Here is a 14528-nt window from a genome sequence, read left to right on the forward strand (position 1 = left end):
AAAAAAAAATTAAAAAAAAAAAAAAAACAAAAACAAAAACAAAGCCAAACTTAGAAGGTATATATGTTGGACAAAAAGATGATTAGCGCATTTGAAAATCCATGTGACTAGGTATACACAAATTAAATTAATTTATTGTAGAATAAGTATTTAGTAGACCGGAAGTTGTTTATTCATCTTGCATAATAGTGAATAAAATTAGTTAAATTTAAAATAGAATCCGTCATTTATGTGAGCCTAAATAATATTGCTCTCGAAATATTAAATAATTTTTTTTCTATGTGATGGCTTTTCATTCATTGTCCATGCTAATTTCAAACTTGGAATGAGATTTTAAGTCAAGGAAATTGATATTTGTATATGAGAGTATCAATGTTTCATTGGCTTAAAGAAGCAATAAATCCCTTAAAAGGGAGCGGAGGCAACGGAATTATAATGCATGAAATAGAAATTCAAGCTGTGGTGTTGGTAAACTAAGGACAATAATTTTCTAGGGGTTAATTTCACTTTCCCCCTAACTATGGGATCCACTTTAATCTACGCCATAAACTTTAAATTTGCCAATGTAACCCATAATTAAGGTGGGGAAAGTGCAATTAACGCATTTTTCATTTTTTTTTTTTTTTGGCCATACATTAAGATTAGGCCATTTGAGAGAGAGAGAGAGAGATTTAAGCCCATTTCATATTGTTGGAGTTTTTTTTTTTTTTAAGACAAGAGTACAAGTGTCGCACTTCAATACAACGACAATTAAACTTAAAAATATTAAGGAACCGAGTTTGGAAATTTTGTCAATAGGTAGCATGTTGGTCATTATTATTGTATTTTTCCTAGGCAAGGACATAACATAATGATTAATGAGTAGTTGAAAATTGAAATAAGATAAGAAATGGTGTTATAGAGATTTTATTTTATTATTATTATTATTTTTTTTTGAGAATCTAATGTAAAAAATAGTTGAAATAATAAGATACAAACCTTATCTTGTAATTGCGTGGGTCGTTAGTAGTGGTAGAAAACATTCAGACATGATTAAGGTATTTGTTGCGGAAGAAGACATTTAGTAGTGTTACATTAAAACAATTAACAAATAACGGTTTGAATTATTTGATGATGACACCATGAAGCATTCAGTGATACATCATGAAGACTAAACATCCGTACGGCTAAATAGAGCCAAACCCTTGGTTGATGTATCTTAAGCTAGCATGTTGACTAAGGGCATGACTAACAAGGGAGTCAATTAGAAAAAAAAAAAACTCTCCTATTTGCCAAACCACATCTCCCCTCGCTGTAAAATTCAAATGACCAATGGACTTGGGCCATGGTTTTATGAAAGGATTAAATGTGTTTTCAGTGGACATAGAGCCCTTGTTTGTAAATGGGCCACTAACTTGGGCTTCAAGGCTTATTGTGCAATTAGAAAGAAAATAGATCTCTATTTTGCATTATGTGTATTTTCATTCTCTTTGGTGACATCCAATTTGGTTAGATTGGATCATTCACATAAATAGGAGGTCGGTACACTGTAGTAGTGTGTTCCACCAATGGAAGAAAGTATTGTTAGTCATACAGTAAGTAATCACATTGTCTACCACTCCATTCCATCAAGCATCTAACTCTCTAGTACATTTTACACTTTTTGTGGGAAACCAAAAAAAAAAAAAAGAACTTTGATGTAAAATGAGGAAAGTAGTGCTAGCTAGGATCTTTTTCTAGCTTTTTAAATTGTATAATTGTATATAGCTTCTGAGAGATAGAAATACCTTTTGATATGGTTATGATTGAGACTAATACTTAATTGTAGAAAAACAATGAAGGCTTTTTGAGATGAAAGAGCATTTAAAGTGGGGTTCTTTGTGAACATGGCCAGCTATTCTTTTAGGAATCTTACCCACTCTAGCAGACAAAATCAACCAATCAAAAAGATGAATAAACAATGCACCAACATCCAAAGTTGAAGAATTTTCCTTTTGGAAGCTATTCATTTTTAGGTGATATTTTGCAAGTGGCTTGATTGGTGCATGGCACACTTGCATTAGGAAAGAGGTAGAAGTTTGATTGGGATCCACCTAAGCAACCTCTTCCATTCCTTGAGAATTAAAATGAATTATTAAGACTGAATGATTTCTCACTAAATTATATAGATCTCTTATTCAACGACAAAAGATTTTATCCCATTTACAAGAATTTTTTTTTTTTTTTGTTAAAAGAAAACTTACAAAAAAGTTAGAACTTAAAAATAATGTAATCGAGTTACAAGATTATTAATGATAAGATTTTTCTATTAGTTGATGGAAAAGAAGGTAAAATAAATCTTTCCTATTAATTATTACAACATTTTTTCTGCAGATTAAATATTTGTTTGTCAACCACTTTGTCTTATATATAGTATTTTTTTACTTAATTTTTTATGCACAATTTTTTAACATTTCACCTTTTCTAAATACAACTATATTTTAACCAAATTTCAATAAATATGCAAAACAATAAAACTCATCCAAATACGTACTTACATAGGAAAAGAAAAAAATTTGAAAGAGAGAAGATCGTTTCTTGTATATTTGCCTTATTTTGGCTCATCATTCACGGGGTTACCTTCTCCTTCATTTCCCATTCCCACAGGGCCGGCTGAATGGGTGAGCAAAAGATGCAATCGCCTAAGGCCCCAAGTAAAAAAAAAGGCCCCCAAATTTTAACCAATAGGGTTATTTATAATCAATAAATAAAATAATTTTTTTTCCCATATGAGAAACAAATAAAAAAGAGAGAAAAATGCAACATTTACAATATTTTTCATAACAATTTTACAACTAATGCTAAGTAGTAGGTTGTTATAACTTGTTATTAATGGCAAAAAAATAATTATAGTGATATTTTCAAAAAGAAAACAAAAAACAACTTAAAACCTAGAATTTGTTGTAAAAAAATATTGTGAATGTTGCACTTCTTAAAAAAAATAAGAATAATAATAAGAGGTGAGTTAGCAAACTTTTACTAGTTTTCATCTAAGTCTATCACTAACCCCACTCTTTTACTTACCACTACAATCTGCCACATCAATAAGTATGAAAAATTTTGTCAAGTTTTTTCTGTTTATAAAATTTCTATAAAAAGAAAAATTCTATGTAGTTCATGTTAATTAGTAGTAATTTTGCATTTAAAACAAAATAATCAATTTTCGCCTTAGGCCCCCAAATATATCAAGCCGCCCCTGCGTTCCCATTTGCTTCCATTCAACCAACACTGTGTTAATTAGTCTGTTGCATGGTGAAATATAATTGGTTAAAAGATATTATAACATGATATATTCAAATAGTCACGGTTTATATATATATATATATATATATTTTTTTTTTTTTATTGATAGATAGAGGGAAAATGAGGGATAGAGTTCAAATCATAAACTTCAAGTATCACAAAAAATATTATTACCGTTTGATTATCACTTGAACCTCAAATAACCATGGCGTTATTAGATGCTCTTTGACGTAATAGTGTAATAACACTATGACATAGAACTATGTAATGACAAGAGATGTAGATTTCAAAGACAAAAAATGATAAATACAAAATTTTGAAAGAATTTTAAAGTTGACGCTGATGGGTTATTGGTTGGAATTAGCTTGATCCACGAAAATAAAAGGTACGTAGCATATTGATTGGAAAATAGAAAAAGAGGCTTAGCAAAGTGGGGTGTTGATGTGGAACTCATGGAAGCTAGGTCTGTGACTCTTCTATATATGTGCTGATTTTGTTGGGTATCCAAGAGATGTGGGTACTCTTATGAGAGCTACAGGCCAAAGGCTTTGGCATTGTATGCCCCAAAAGAAGTAATAAAAGATAAGATGACAAAAATAGTGAAAATAGAATACTCTACAGCAAGACCCAGATACCTTCTTGCCAACTTCTTTGTTCTTTCTTTTATTCAAGTGTAGAAGAAGCTTGAATAAAGTAATTCATTTCAATCATTTACAAATCATCTTTTTGTTTATTTTCTGTTCCTTTTGTATTACCTTTGTTCTTTCTTTTTCTTTTTTCTCTTTTAATCATAAAGGAATATCAAAAGCATTTTCCATTAACATATTGTATATATTCCCCCCATATTTTAACCCCTCCTATATTTTTTTTGGTAGGCTTTTTATCCTCTCCCAAATGGTAACTTTGGCATGACTCACCTACGCTTGATAATACTACAATATTGAACTTGGTTCAATTGTGATTCCATTTTCAAATTAGTAAGTTGTGAAGAGTACTACTATAGATTTTTGTCATGGTTTGATCTCTCTGAGTGGAAAGTTTGGATTCAAATCCTTTTCTCTCACTTCTTTTTAGTCAAATTTTAACTTACCACATAATGCTGTCGCTAAATCTTTATTTTGGAGTTTAGCAGTGCACCTCAAGAAGTTTAGTGATCGGTAATAGCACAAGTTCAATATAAATCCATCATTATTTTTCCCTTTACTTTTCACTTCATAAGACTAGTTCTTGTATTTACCATGATTGCAAAATTGTCTCAAGGAAGATAATTAAAAAGAAAAAAATTGAAAGTGGGAAATTATATTTATAGACCAACTTCATAAAATAACTATCTTACCTTTATGAATCTTATATATCCTAAGAGAAGTGTATAAAATTGTTCCATAAAATTGTTCCTGTGGGGCTAGTGAATTCGCGGCCCAGTCCCACTCTACATGGGGGCCCAGGGCCTAGAGTCCAAGCCGAGGAGAGCCATTGCCGAGGACGACCTCTTGCTCGGCACCTCACGAAATGCCTGAAGAAAGGGGGAAACTGAGTTCAGGGGCAGGGTAAGGAAAAAAACTGCCAACATCATAATACCAATCCCTATATCTGACAAGTCCATACTTTAAACCATACCCTTTAGCTTTCCCAACGACCCCAAACCATACTGGGTATGGGTTGACAGGATAGGTCTGCACCCCAGAAAAGTGAAACTTACACGTGGACTTTAAAGAGGAAAACAAACATGAGTATAAAAGGGGGGAGAAAGGGAAGGATGAGGAGATCCTTGGACAGCGTCCGAGGACTGGGATCCTACAACCCGCACCAATGGAGGGTCTAGCTAGTCAAGCCAGACCCGCCCGTACAAGAATTTCCATAGACGCCACGATCAAACCGTCCACCTGTGCCCAAGGTCATGCCTTTCAAGCCCACTCTCTACAAATCATATTGTTGGGGCCCTTTGCATATGAGTCCAACGTCAATCTTGGGCCGTTAAACAAATCGTGTCCCTACAGTTCCATTAGATATCTCCTCATTGAAAGTCGTACCAAATCACTTAAGTCACCATCTAAGAAAAAAACATTTCGTTTATCTAGATTAGATGTCTTACAATTGGTGAGACTTGTACACTAGTGAGACCCAAATGTTGATTTGGATTATGGATGAGAATAATTCTTCTACCCCAAGAACCATATACCGATATATGTACGGTCCAGGGTCCTTATGTTTTATTCTTGGTTCATGAATAATAGAATCCCAAGTACTTGACCCTTTATCTGAGATGATTTGTCTATATTCCGAGCAGTAGAATCATATGTACTATCATGGTCTTTTTAATAGTTCCAATTATTCTATCTTTTCATAACTTAAAAACTAGTTCCAATAATTATCCAATCTTTTAAAAGATATTCGTCAAAAAAAGAAAATGGAACAGAATAAAGGGCTAAAAATCTGTCTGCTTTGACGAAAATTCTCAAGCTTCTCAGTTTCTCCTCACTCTCAGCTCAGTTTTCCACAATTCCCACTTCAAAAAACTCACACAGAGAATGTGTATTGTGCCCGTCAACTTTACACATTTTCCAAGGCTTTGGTCTATGCCTTTTGCAGTGGGATTAGATGAGAAATCTGACAAAAGAGAGAGACCAAGACTGAGAAAAAATGCACCAAATGGGTCACACAACACATGATACACACTACTTCGAGCTTTCCCTGTGGAACTATCTTCCTACTAAAGCGGCTTTAATTGATCTTCAGACAATTTCCCTTATGAGAATAAGATAAATTATTTAGTTATAAAACTACAAAAAGATAAAAAGATTGATTTTTCACTTTAATCAGTAATATCATTTTCATAACTATTGAAATAAGTATCAAAACTATTGAAATAAGTATCAAAACTATGGATTGCAGGAGAAAATTTATGAAAATAAAATAGATTTTTTTAAGTTTTAGTAAGGGTATGTTTGGATACCACTTATTTTATAGAAAACAGAAAACTTATTGCTGAAAACACTATAACAAAATATTTTTTAATGATGAATAATGCCGTGGATTGTGAATAGTGCCATTTATCTACGTTTTTGCTAAGTTTTTGGCTAGGTTATGAACAATGCCATGAAACCCAACCAAAAATGCAAACGCGAACATTTATTTGTATGCAAACGCACGCTAATAGTCTAATAATTGGGGAAAAAAGTTTTGTATCAAGATTATTATTATTATTATTATTTTCTGTTTAGTCAGACTATAGAAGAAATAAGATGATTATATAAAATAAAAAAAAAATGTCAAAAGCTCAAGATTAAAAAGTTATCTATACGTGGATTGTGAACAGTGCCATTTATCTACGTTTTTGCTAAGTTTTTGACTGAGTTATGAACAATGTCATGGAACCCAACCAAAAATGCAAGCACAAACATTTATTTGTATGCAAACGCACGCTAATAGTCTAATAATTGGGGAGCAAAGTTTTGTATCAAGATTTTTTTTTTTTTTTTTTTTCCTGTTTAGTCAGACTATAGAAGAAATAAGATGATTATATAAAATAAAATAAAAAATGTAAAAAGCTCAAGATTAAAAAGTTATCTATATGTGATCATCTTTAATCTTGTTTTTAATTTTATTTTTTGAGATCAAATTCAGCCTAATGTTTTAGTGAAATTAATATATGTTAGAATGACTATAATTTTTTATATTGGCAGCATCAAACAATTGAATTCTAAAGATCTACCATGGAATTATTTATTTATATATAAATAATTATACAAAATAACTCAATCCATATCTAAATCCAATGCTTCAATGTACTGGACGCAATACTACCGACACAAAATATATCTAAAAAGTTCAGTTATCTACTTTTGTTTGAACACTGGACCACAACTCCACCATATACAAAATTGGTTTGGAATAAAATATATATACACACTAAGCTCATACATGGATATTACCAACTCTTTGATTATTTTTGCATTCTCATTAGTCTCTAATATTTGTTTAACCAAAAAGGATATACCTTATAAACACGCGCTAGGACTTTGATTTTTTTTTTTTTTTTTTTTTTTAAAAAAACTTTAATGCTATAATGGCTTAAACAGTGGCTTTCTTGTGTACAACACTATAACGACATATCATAGTGTCTAAGCTTTTGGATATAAAATAATGTTAACGTAACATCTAACAAGTGCAATTCAAGATAGTTTATTTTACAACAGACTTTTTATTTTATTTTATTATAGTTGATATCTACTTTATAACTTATGAAAATTTATTGAGATTTTTAGTATAATTTTTTTTTTCGATAGCCAATTCTTTACGTTATAATTTTATTTTCCACTTGCTTCAAACGCAGCCTATAGGGTTTATATTTTATGATTAGGAAATATTGGGATCAACAAGAAAAATATTATATTGACCAAAACCAAAATGCATACGGCGTATATACCCGAATTGTCGTAAGAAAAAATCAACAAAAAAACATCACGTGGGACAATATCCATGTAAAAATCGCCATGTGATAATGTTGTTAAATGAGAAACAATTTTAATATTAAAAGATTATAAAATAATATGATAATTCTATCCCAAAAAAAATGATAATGAATGAGAAAATATGGAGTAATTTATGCATTCTTTATTAAACATTTTTTTTGAGATAGTTTCAATTTATGACCTCCGTTTTTTATGGTTGTTCTTTATTATCAAACCAATACACAAATTAGTTTGAGTAATGCTACAGACACAAACTATTTTACAACAATTTTACAAAATGTTGATGTGACTAGCTCTTATTAGTTTTTATTTAGGCCTATCATTAATATCACTTTTTTATTTACCAATAATTACTCACCACATCAGCAGTTTGTAGAATTTTTTGTAAAATAGTTTGTATCTCTAGCATTATTTTTGGTATAAGTGGATAAACCCTAGATCTTTTATTTAATGACAAGAAACTTTACTAGTTGAACTAATTAGAATCTACTATTAAGCCTTTATTTTTGGAGAAAGTTTCAATTTATGACATCTGCTCCTGATGATAGCTTTACTAGTTGAACTAATTAGAATCTACTATTAAGCCTTTATTTTTGGAGAAAGTTTCAATTTATGACATCTGCTCCTGATGATAGCTATTTATCATCAAACTAAGATACCAATTAATTTTTGATGTAGACGTAAATTGAACCACAAATCTCTTATTCAACGTACTAAATAAAAATGTTGCATGCACCTTTTAATATATTACTAATACAATTAATACTTAGCCAAATAGTAGTATTCTTCCCTTATAATTATTATTATTTTTTTAATTTTTAACTTATGAGCTTTAAATCGGCTTGCAATGATGAGATCTATGTTTATATTACTACCAAAAATCGATTATTTTTTTGACTTCTTTTTTCCATCATGGAGTTTAATCTTCTGTAGATAATCATGATACAAAAGAAAAATATAATAATCTCTCCGTGAGTGATATATATAAATATTAATTTTATCAAGCTCGTTCTAGAATCAAGATGTATAACTAAGCCACGAAAATCACGTCATCCACTTTTACTATGTCAACAACAACAAAAAAAAAAAAAAAAAAAAAAAAAAAAAAAAAAAACCCCAAAACTTATACTAACTAAATACGTAAACAACTAGGTGAGAAAAAAAAATTTTAAAAGTCAAATTTCCATTTTTGTGGAAGATAATACAAGCTAGAGACACCCATTTATGCTTCTAAAATAGAAATACTTTCAAATTTTTCACTTTCAATCGCTTTTTTAAAAACTTTGGGAATTCCTATACGGCTAGTTTGGGTACACACTTGTGGCGTGTGAGACCCACACGATTACTCATAAACATAAAAGCAAAACTAACTTTTAATTATTTTAAGTTTAACACGCATTTACACACCCAAATTAACGTTAACCATTGTTTTCAAGCCACTCCAAAAATTGAGCTGTTCAGGCCGTTTTGTAGGCTTGGTTTTTAATTTTTTGAAATATAATCCTCAACCACAACAACTAAATCTTGATCTAATATATTTTTTGTGGTTAGTTATAGATCTTTAAGATATTCGTTAGGACTGATCACATATATTCGTTTGAACTTGTCGTTTTCGTTTGAAATCTTCATTTTATTTTTATTTTTAAAAAATAGTTCATTTTACGGCATTAGTTTAGGACTTATTTTTAGAAACATTTTATTAAGGAAATGATAAAACAATAAATATTGTTGATAACTTTTTATATTTTTCATAAAATAATGTCAAAACTTTTTTATTATAATTTATTCATAATTGCCCTAAAAGCATTTGTTAACATGACCCTTATTTTAAATAGAAAAAAGTCAGATATCTTAAGAACATTGATTTAGAGAATATTTATAGAAAATTTTTATGAAAAAATAAAAAGTAATCAACAGCTTTTTATAGTTTTCATAATAGTAGTATTAAAACTTTCTTGAAATAGTAGTCAATGGATTTTTATATTTCCGATATCAGGGGAATCAAAATTTCCCTAAAATAATTTATTAACAAACTTTCTAAAAGAGCATTAGTTAACTAGACCATTTTAATTTAAAATTAATTTAAATTACGAAATGAATCAAACTCATATGAAAGAATAATTTCACAAGAACAAAAGTTTTTTTTTTTTAAACATCACAATAGGCGCAATGGCAATCCATTTCATACACATATGAGCCACTTCAGGCTTCGGAAGTTCAAGAAAATGAACCTAATTAACCATACAAAACACAATCATCGTTCTGCTAATAGTCTTGTAATTAAATTGCTCACACTTCCTCATATTTCTAATAGAGAAATCTTAGATATAAAAAACCAAAGCAAAACAAAACTATCATTTCAATTTTTTCTTTTAAAAGAAAAAAAACATATAAACACTATAGGAAGATTGAAGTCTAAAAAGAAACATAACAAATATTTACAAACAAAAAAAAAAAAAAAAAAAAAAAGCCCATTGAAAATTAGAATCCTAATGAATCATTAGGAAGGCCTAGCTAGCTAACAAAAATTACTCCACTAAACACTCAGAGAAATTGACAAAAAACCAACCCAACCCACCTCTCAATTCTGTGTTTAGAATGGCTGCAAACTCTTACTGAGGCCATTGGCATTAGTGAAAAAACCCACCAAGTCCTTCCTGTAAGGCAAGAATGACTTCCTCTTATTCTCCTCTGCAACCTTATTAACTACAGTAGTCTTCTTGTTGTTGTTGCTATTGCTATTGCTATTGCTGTTGCTGCTGTTGTTTCTTACAGGAATCTTCTCAGCCTTCTTGCTCGGTGTCAAAAAGACGAAAGTGTCCTTGCCATCACTATTGCTCCGGTAAAGCAAGTCCCGAAATCTCCATCTCTTCGAGGACGACCCAGTTGAGTGGCTCTTCTTGCATGAAGAAGAACTGTGTGGGGTCCAAACGCAGTAGCTCCCATCTGGGACACCTTCAAGGTCATCGGCTTCGGAGGAAGAGCACGACGTGTCACGATCTCGTTCTTGCTCCTCGATCATGAGCTTTCTAAGAGGAGGACGACGAAACGACGACGGCGGCGCTTTGGTGGTGGAGATAGCTGTTGTTCTCATAGTGGTGGTGGTGGCGGTGGTGGTGTTTGTTTTTTCGATGTGGGAATCGTATAGAGATAGAAGCAAGCTTTGGTCGAAGATTGGGTAAGTGGGTCTTATCTGACCGTTGGAGAAGATCTCGTCGGCCGAGATTGTTGTCGTGTCTGGCTCTCTACAAACAAAAGCAAACTCGAAATCATCATCGTCATCTTCTTTTTCTTCTTCTTCTTCCTCGTACTCACGCTTCTCTTTGTCGCTGTTGTTGTTGTTGTTGTCTTTTGCTTTGTCTTCTTCTTGTTGTTGTTGTTGAGGTTGAGGTTGTGTAGTTTTCGGAGCCCAGTTGAAGATATCAGAATCTGGGTCGGATTCAGATTCTTTTCGAAGCTCCTCCACGACTCTGGCGGCGATATCTGAGAGCTTTTCCGAAGAGTAGCTGTTGAAGCTTGGTGGAGATAATGGAGATACGGAAAGCACTGAACTTTCTTGCATTTTGGAGCAAACCCCACTTGCCTCAAATGCAAATTTTGTTCCTTTTTAGCTTCAGATATGAGAGAGAGAGAGAGAGGGGTTGGTTGAAATGGCCAAAAAGTGTGGGGTTTTGGGTTGCGATATATAGGTGTGAGTGGTTGAGAGAATTTTTCAATTTTGCGTGTGTGTGAGAGAGAGAGTGGAAGAGGGAGGTTTTAATCGGGTGAGACTGGGTGTAGAGTTTGGGAGGGTGTGATCGATAGTCGGCGTTATTATCTGAGGAGGTTTTTTTTTTTTCTTTATTGAATTGAATTTGACATTTTGTTGTTCTTTGCTTCTTTCACACGGAAACAATACAGGTTGGTTTTGTTTGTGTTTACACTTTATTGAGGCGGAAGAGTGTGAACTGTGAAGGTTTCACACGTGTTTGCTAGACTTATCTTCATTTCTAGAATGAATGAAAAAATGCTTTAATTTGGTGCCTCGTTTTCTTGTTACGTAGGGTGTCTCAAATCAAATAGAGATTTAAAAAAAAAAAAAAATTAGTATTAAATGATACACGTTAGTCGTTTCAAAATCTAATACTTGAGAGGCATATGTTAACGTGGGTTTTACTATTGCCTTTGTAAACTGTGGTTGTTGCTCTTTGTACTCTTTTAGTCTTTGCCACTAATCATCTCACTAAGTGTTCGTTTGACTCAGTTTTTAACTTTTTGTTTTTATATATAGTTTTTTAATAATTTAATTTTTTTTTTAAGTACAAGTAGATCTTAGCAGACTTTTAGAATTTTATTTTTATTTTTACTTTTTTTAAAGCTAATGAGCTGATATGAAATTCTTACTTAATCAATGGACAGTGTGCAGTGTGCTTTGGTTTACGATTAGATGTTTTGGTATAAGATTAGATGTTTACCTGTAATAACGATTCATTATTTGGGTCATGACATATTTCTTCGTATGTCCTATAGTAATGGCGAGGTTTCATTTACCAATTTTGTTAGAATTGGATTAATGATTTTTCATAATTTAGGGTGCATAATAAAAGTATTTTTTAAATTAGAGCATTTACATCAATTAATGTAAATTTTATCTATTTATTTTAGTATAAAAATCAACTTTAAGTGTGTGTTAAAAAATCTTTTCCCTTCTCTCTATGTATGTGTTAAAAATACTTAGTATTCTAAAAAAAAAAACTTTTTATTTTATATAATCACTTAAATATATATACATATATATATATATATATATATAAAAGTAAATCTATCTCTTTAGCAAAAATATATATATATATATATTTTTTTTTTTTTTCAAAAAATAAAATCATATACATCTTTTATTGAAAGAATTAAGAATACCAAAATACAATAATTCATTTAGCTTACCCCTTAAAAAGATTTTCAAGCTCTATAACTATATATTTATATACAGATGCTCATCACATATATGCTCATTACATATAACGGCATTATAAATTTCAATATGAACATAATCTCCTAAGTAGCAAGTATCAATATTCATGAATATTTATGAAGGCTTCTAAAAGATACACCATTCTCAAAACAGTAGGAACTGCAAATATTTCTGATTTTTTTTTTTTTTTTGTAACACAAATATTTCTGATTGATTGATGGGAGTTTCTTTTGATTAAGCATTAATTCTATACAACAATAATGCATTGCCCACTAGTTATTTTTTGCATAATTATTTATGAACTTTTTCGTGCCAAGACTCGTATGGCCAACAACAAGAAGGACGGTGTCTCTACCAACTAACGTGGAGGAGGATATACAACAGAGTCTGAGCTCTGCAAATTTACACGTGTCATGTAGTAGGCCTCACACTTGTATTTAGCTGCAGACCCACCATTTTTACGAATGGAACATTAGCCATAATTGGAAGGAATCCTTTCGTTTAGGCAAGAAATAGAAAGAAATTAGATCAACCACCTGCAAAATTTTGTGTTAGATATATATATATATATATATATATATATATAGAAAGAGAGAGACAGATAGTTAATGATGTATACTTAAACTACGTGATTACTATCATGTTATGTTATGTACATTTAGAGTGAAGTTAAATTAATAACTAAATAATCAAAAATATGCGTTTTTACTTTTCAATAACAAAATACGTGTTTTGTGTTCAAAACTTCGAACCCTCATTTCAATTCATAGTCAAATTTCGAAAATAAAAGTAAAAATATGACCACAAGGAATTTTTTTTTTTTGATAAAACTAAAAGTTGGTCATTATCAAATTTGTATGTTATTTTTAAGCTCAAAATATTTTTTGTAAACCCCTTTGTGCTGAATGCAACCTCTTCGAATAGGATGCATTGCAATCTCTGGTGGAGGTTCATGCTTCATAATATCATATTTGATTTTGAATGTAAGTTTAGGATTTAAGAAGGGAAAGCAAAAATTTGAGGAATGACACTTGTGGTTAATAGAAATTTATTTTTGATTAAACGATGGCCATACATCAAATAAATATCAGAAATTAGAGGATAAATTCTCTATGGATAATAGAATTGATGACGTGTAGTTGAAATGATGTTGGGATTTGGCTTGAAAGAGAGAAGAGAGAAATAAAAAGCATAAGAAAAATTATTATGATTTTAACTTAACGGCTTATATCTAACATTCAAAACTCTAAGAAGTTACATCTTTGTTATTAAGCTATGTGTAACAAAGTAGCTAAACTTAAGCTAATGCTAACGGTCCTAAAGTTAAAGTACTTGTGTTACAACTAAGATTACAATTACTTTAATTACTCTACAAGTGCATAGGTCGGCCTACAGTGAGTTTTGAGTCTGTTAGGCCATTAAATCTCAAACGCCTACACTCAAACTAAAGGTAGAAGTTTGAATTTGGAATGCTAAACCTTAATGTCAAATAATTGTTATATCTCAAACGCCTACCCTCAAACTTTAATTTGGAATGCCTACCGGAAAGATAATTGTTATATATGCATGTCAAAATAATGGCTGTAGTAGTAGCCAGAATAATGCATTGACAAACAAAAGCATCGTTGATACATGGATGATGGTGGAACCAACTGTGAGAATGATAAGATCAACTATAGATATAGCGTCATCAGTGGCTGGTTAATTGACAGTTAGTTTGAGACACACACATACCCTTATGAAGGGCACATGAAAGAGTTGTTGTGTGAGGACACATGAAGGCTTGTTCAGGCACATGAAAGATAATTTTGTGACTATTCTTTCAACATCATGTAGCAGTCTTT

General features: G+C 31.1%; 1 protein-coding gene across 1 annotated transcript; it reads right to left on the minus strand.

Moving 5' to 3' along the window:
- Positions 1 to 10063: 10063 nt before the first annotated feature.
- LOC126702604 (uncharacterized) lies at positions 10064 to 11524 on the minus strand. Its single transcript, XM_050401353.1, has one exon. The coding sequence runs from the start codon at positions 11293 to 11295 to the stop codon at positions 10327 to 10329; it is 969 nt and encodes a 322-aa protein (XP_050257310.1). The 5' UTR covers positions 11296 to 11524; the 3' UTR covers positions 10064 to 10326.
- Between the last annotated feature and the right edge of the window lie 3004 nt (positions 11525 to 14528).

Source organism: Quercus robur, chromosome 10 (genome assembly GCF_932294415.1).
Source record: "Quercus robur chromosome 10, dhQueRobu3.1, whole genome shotgun sequence".
Lineage (NCBI taxonomy): Eukaryota > Viridiplantae > Streptophyta > Magnoliopsida > Fagales > Fagaceae > Quercus > Quercus robur.

Coding starts and splice junctions, on each gene's coding strand:
- LOC126702604 (XM_050401353.1), bottom strand. CDS start 11,295: ATGCAAGAAAGTTCAGTGCTTTCCGTATCTCCATTATCTCCACCAAGC.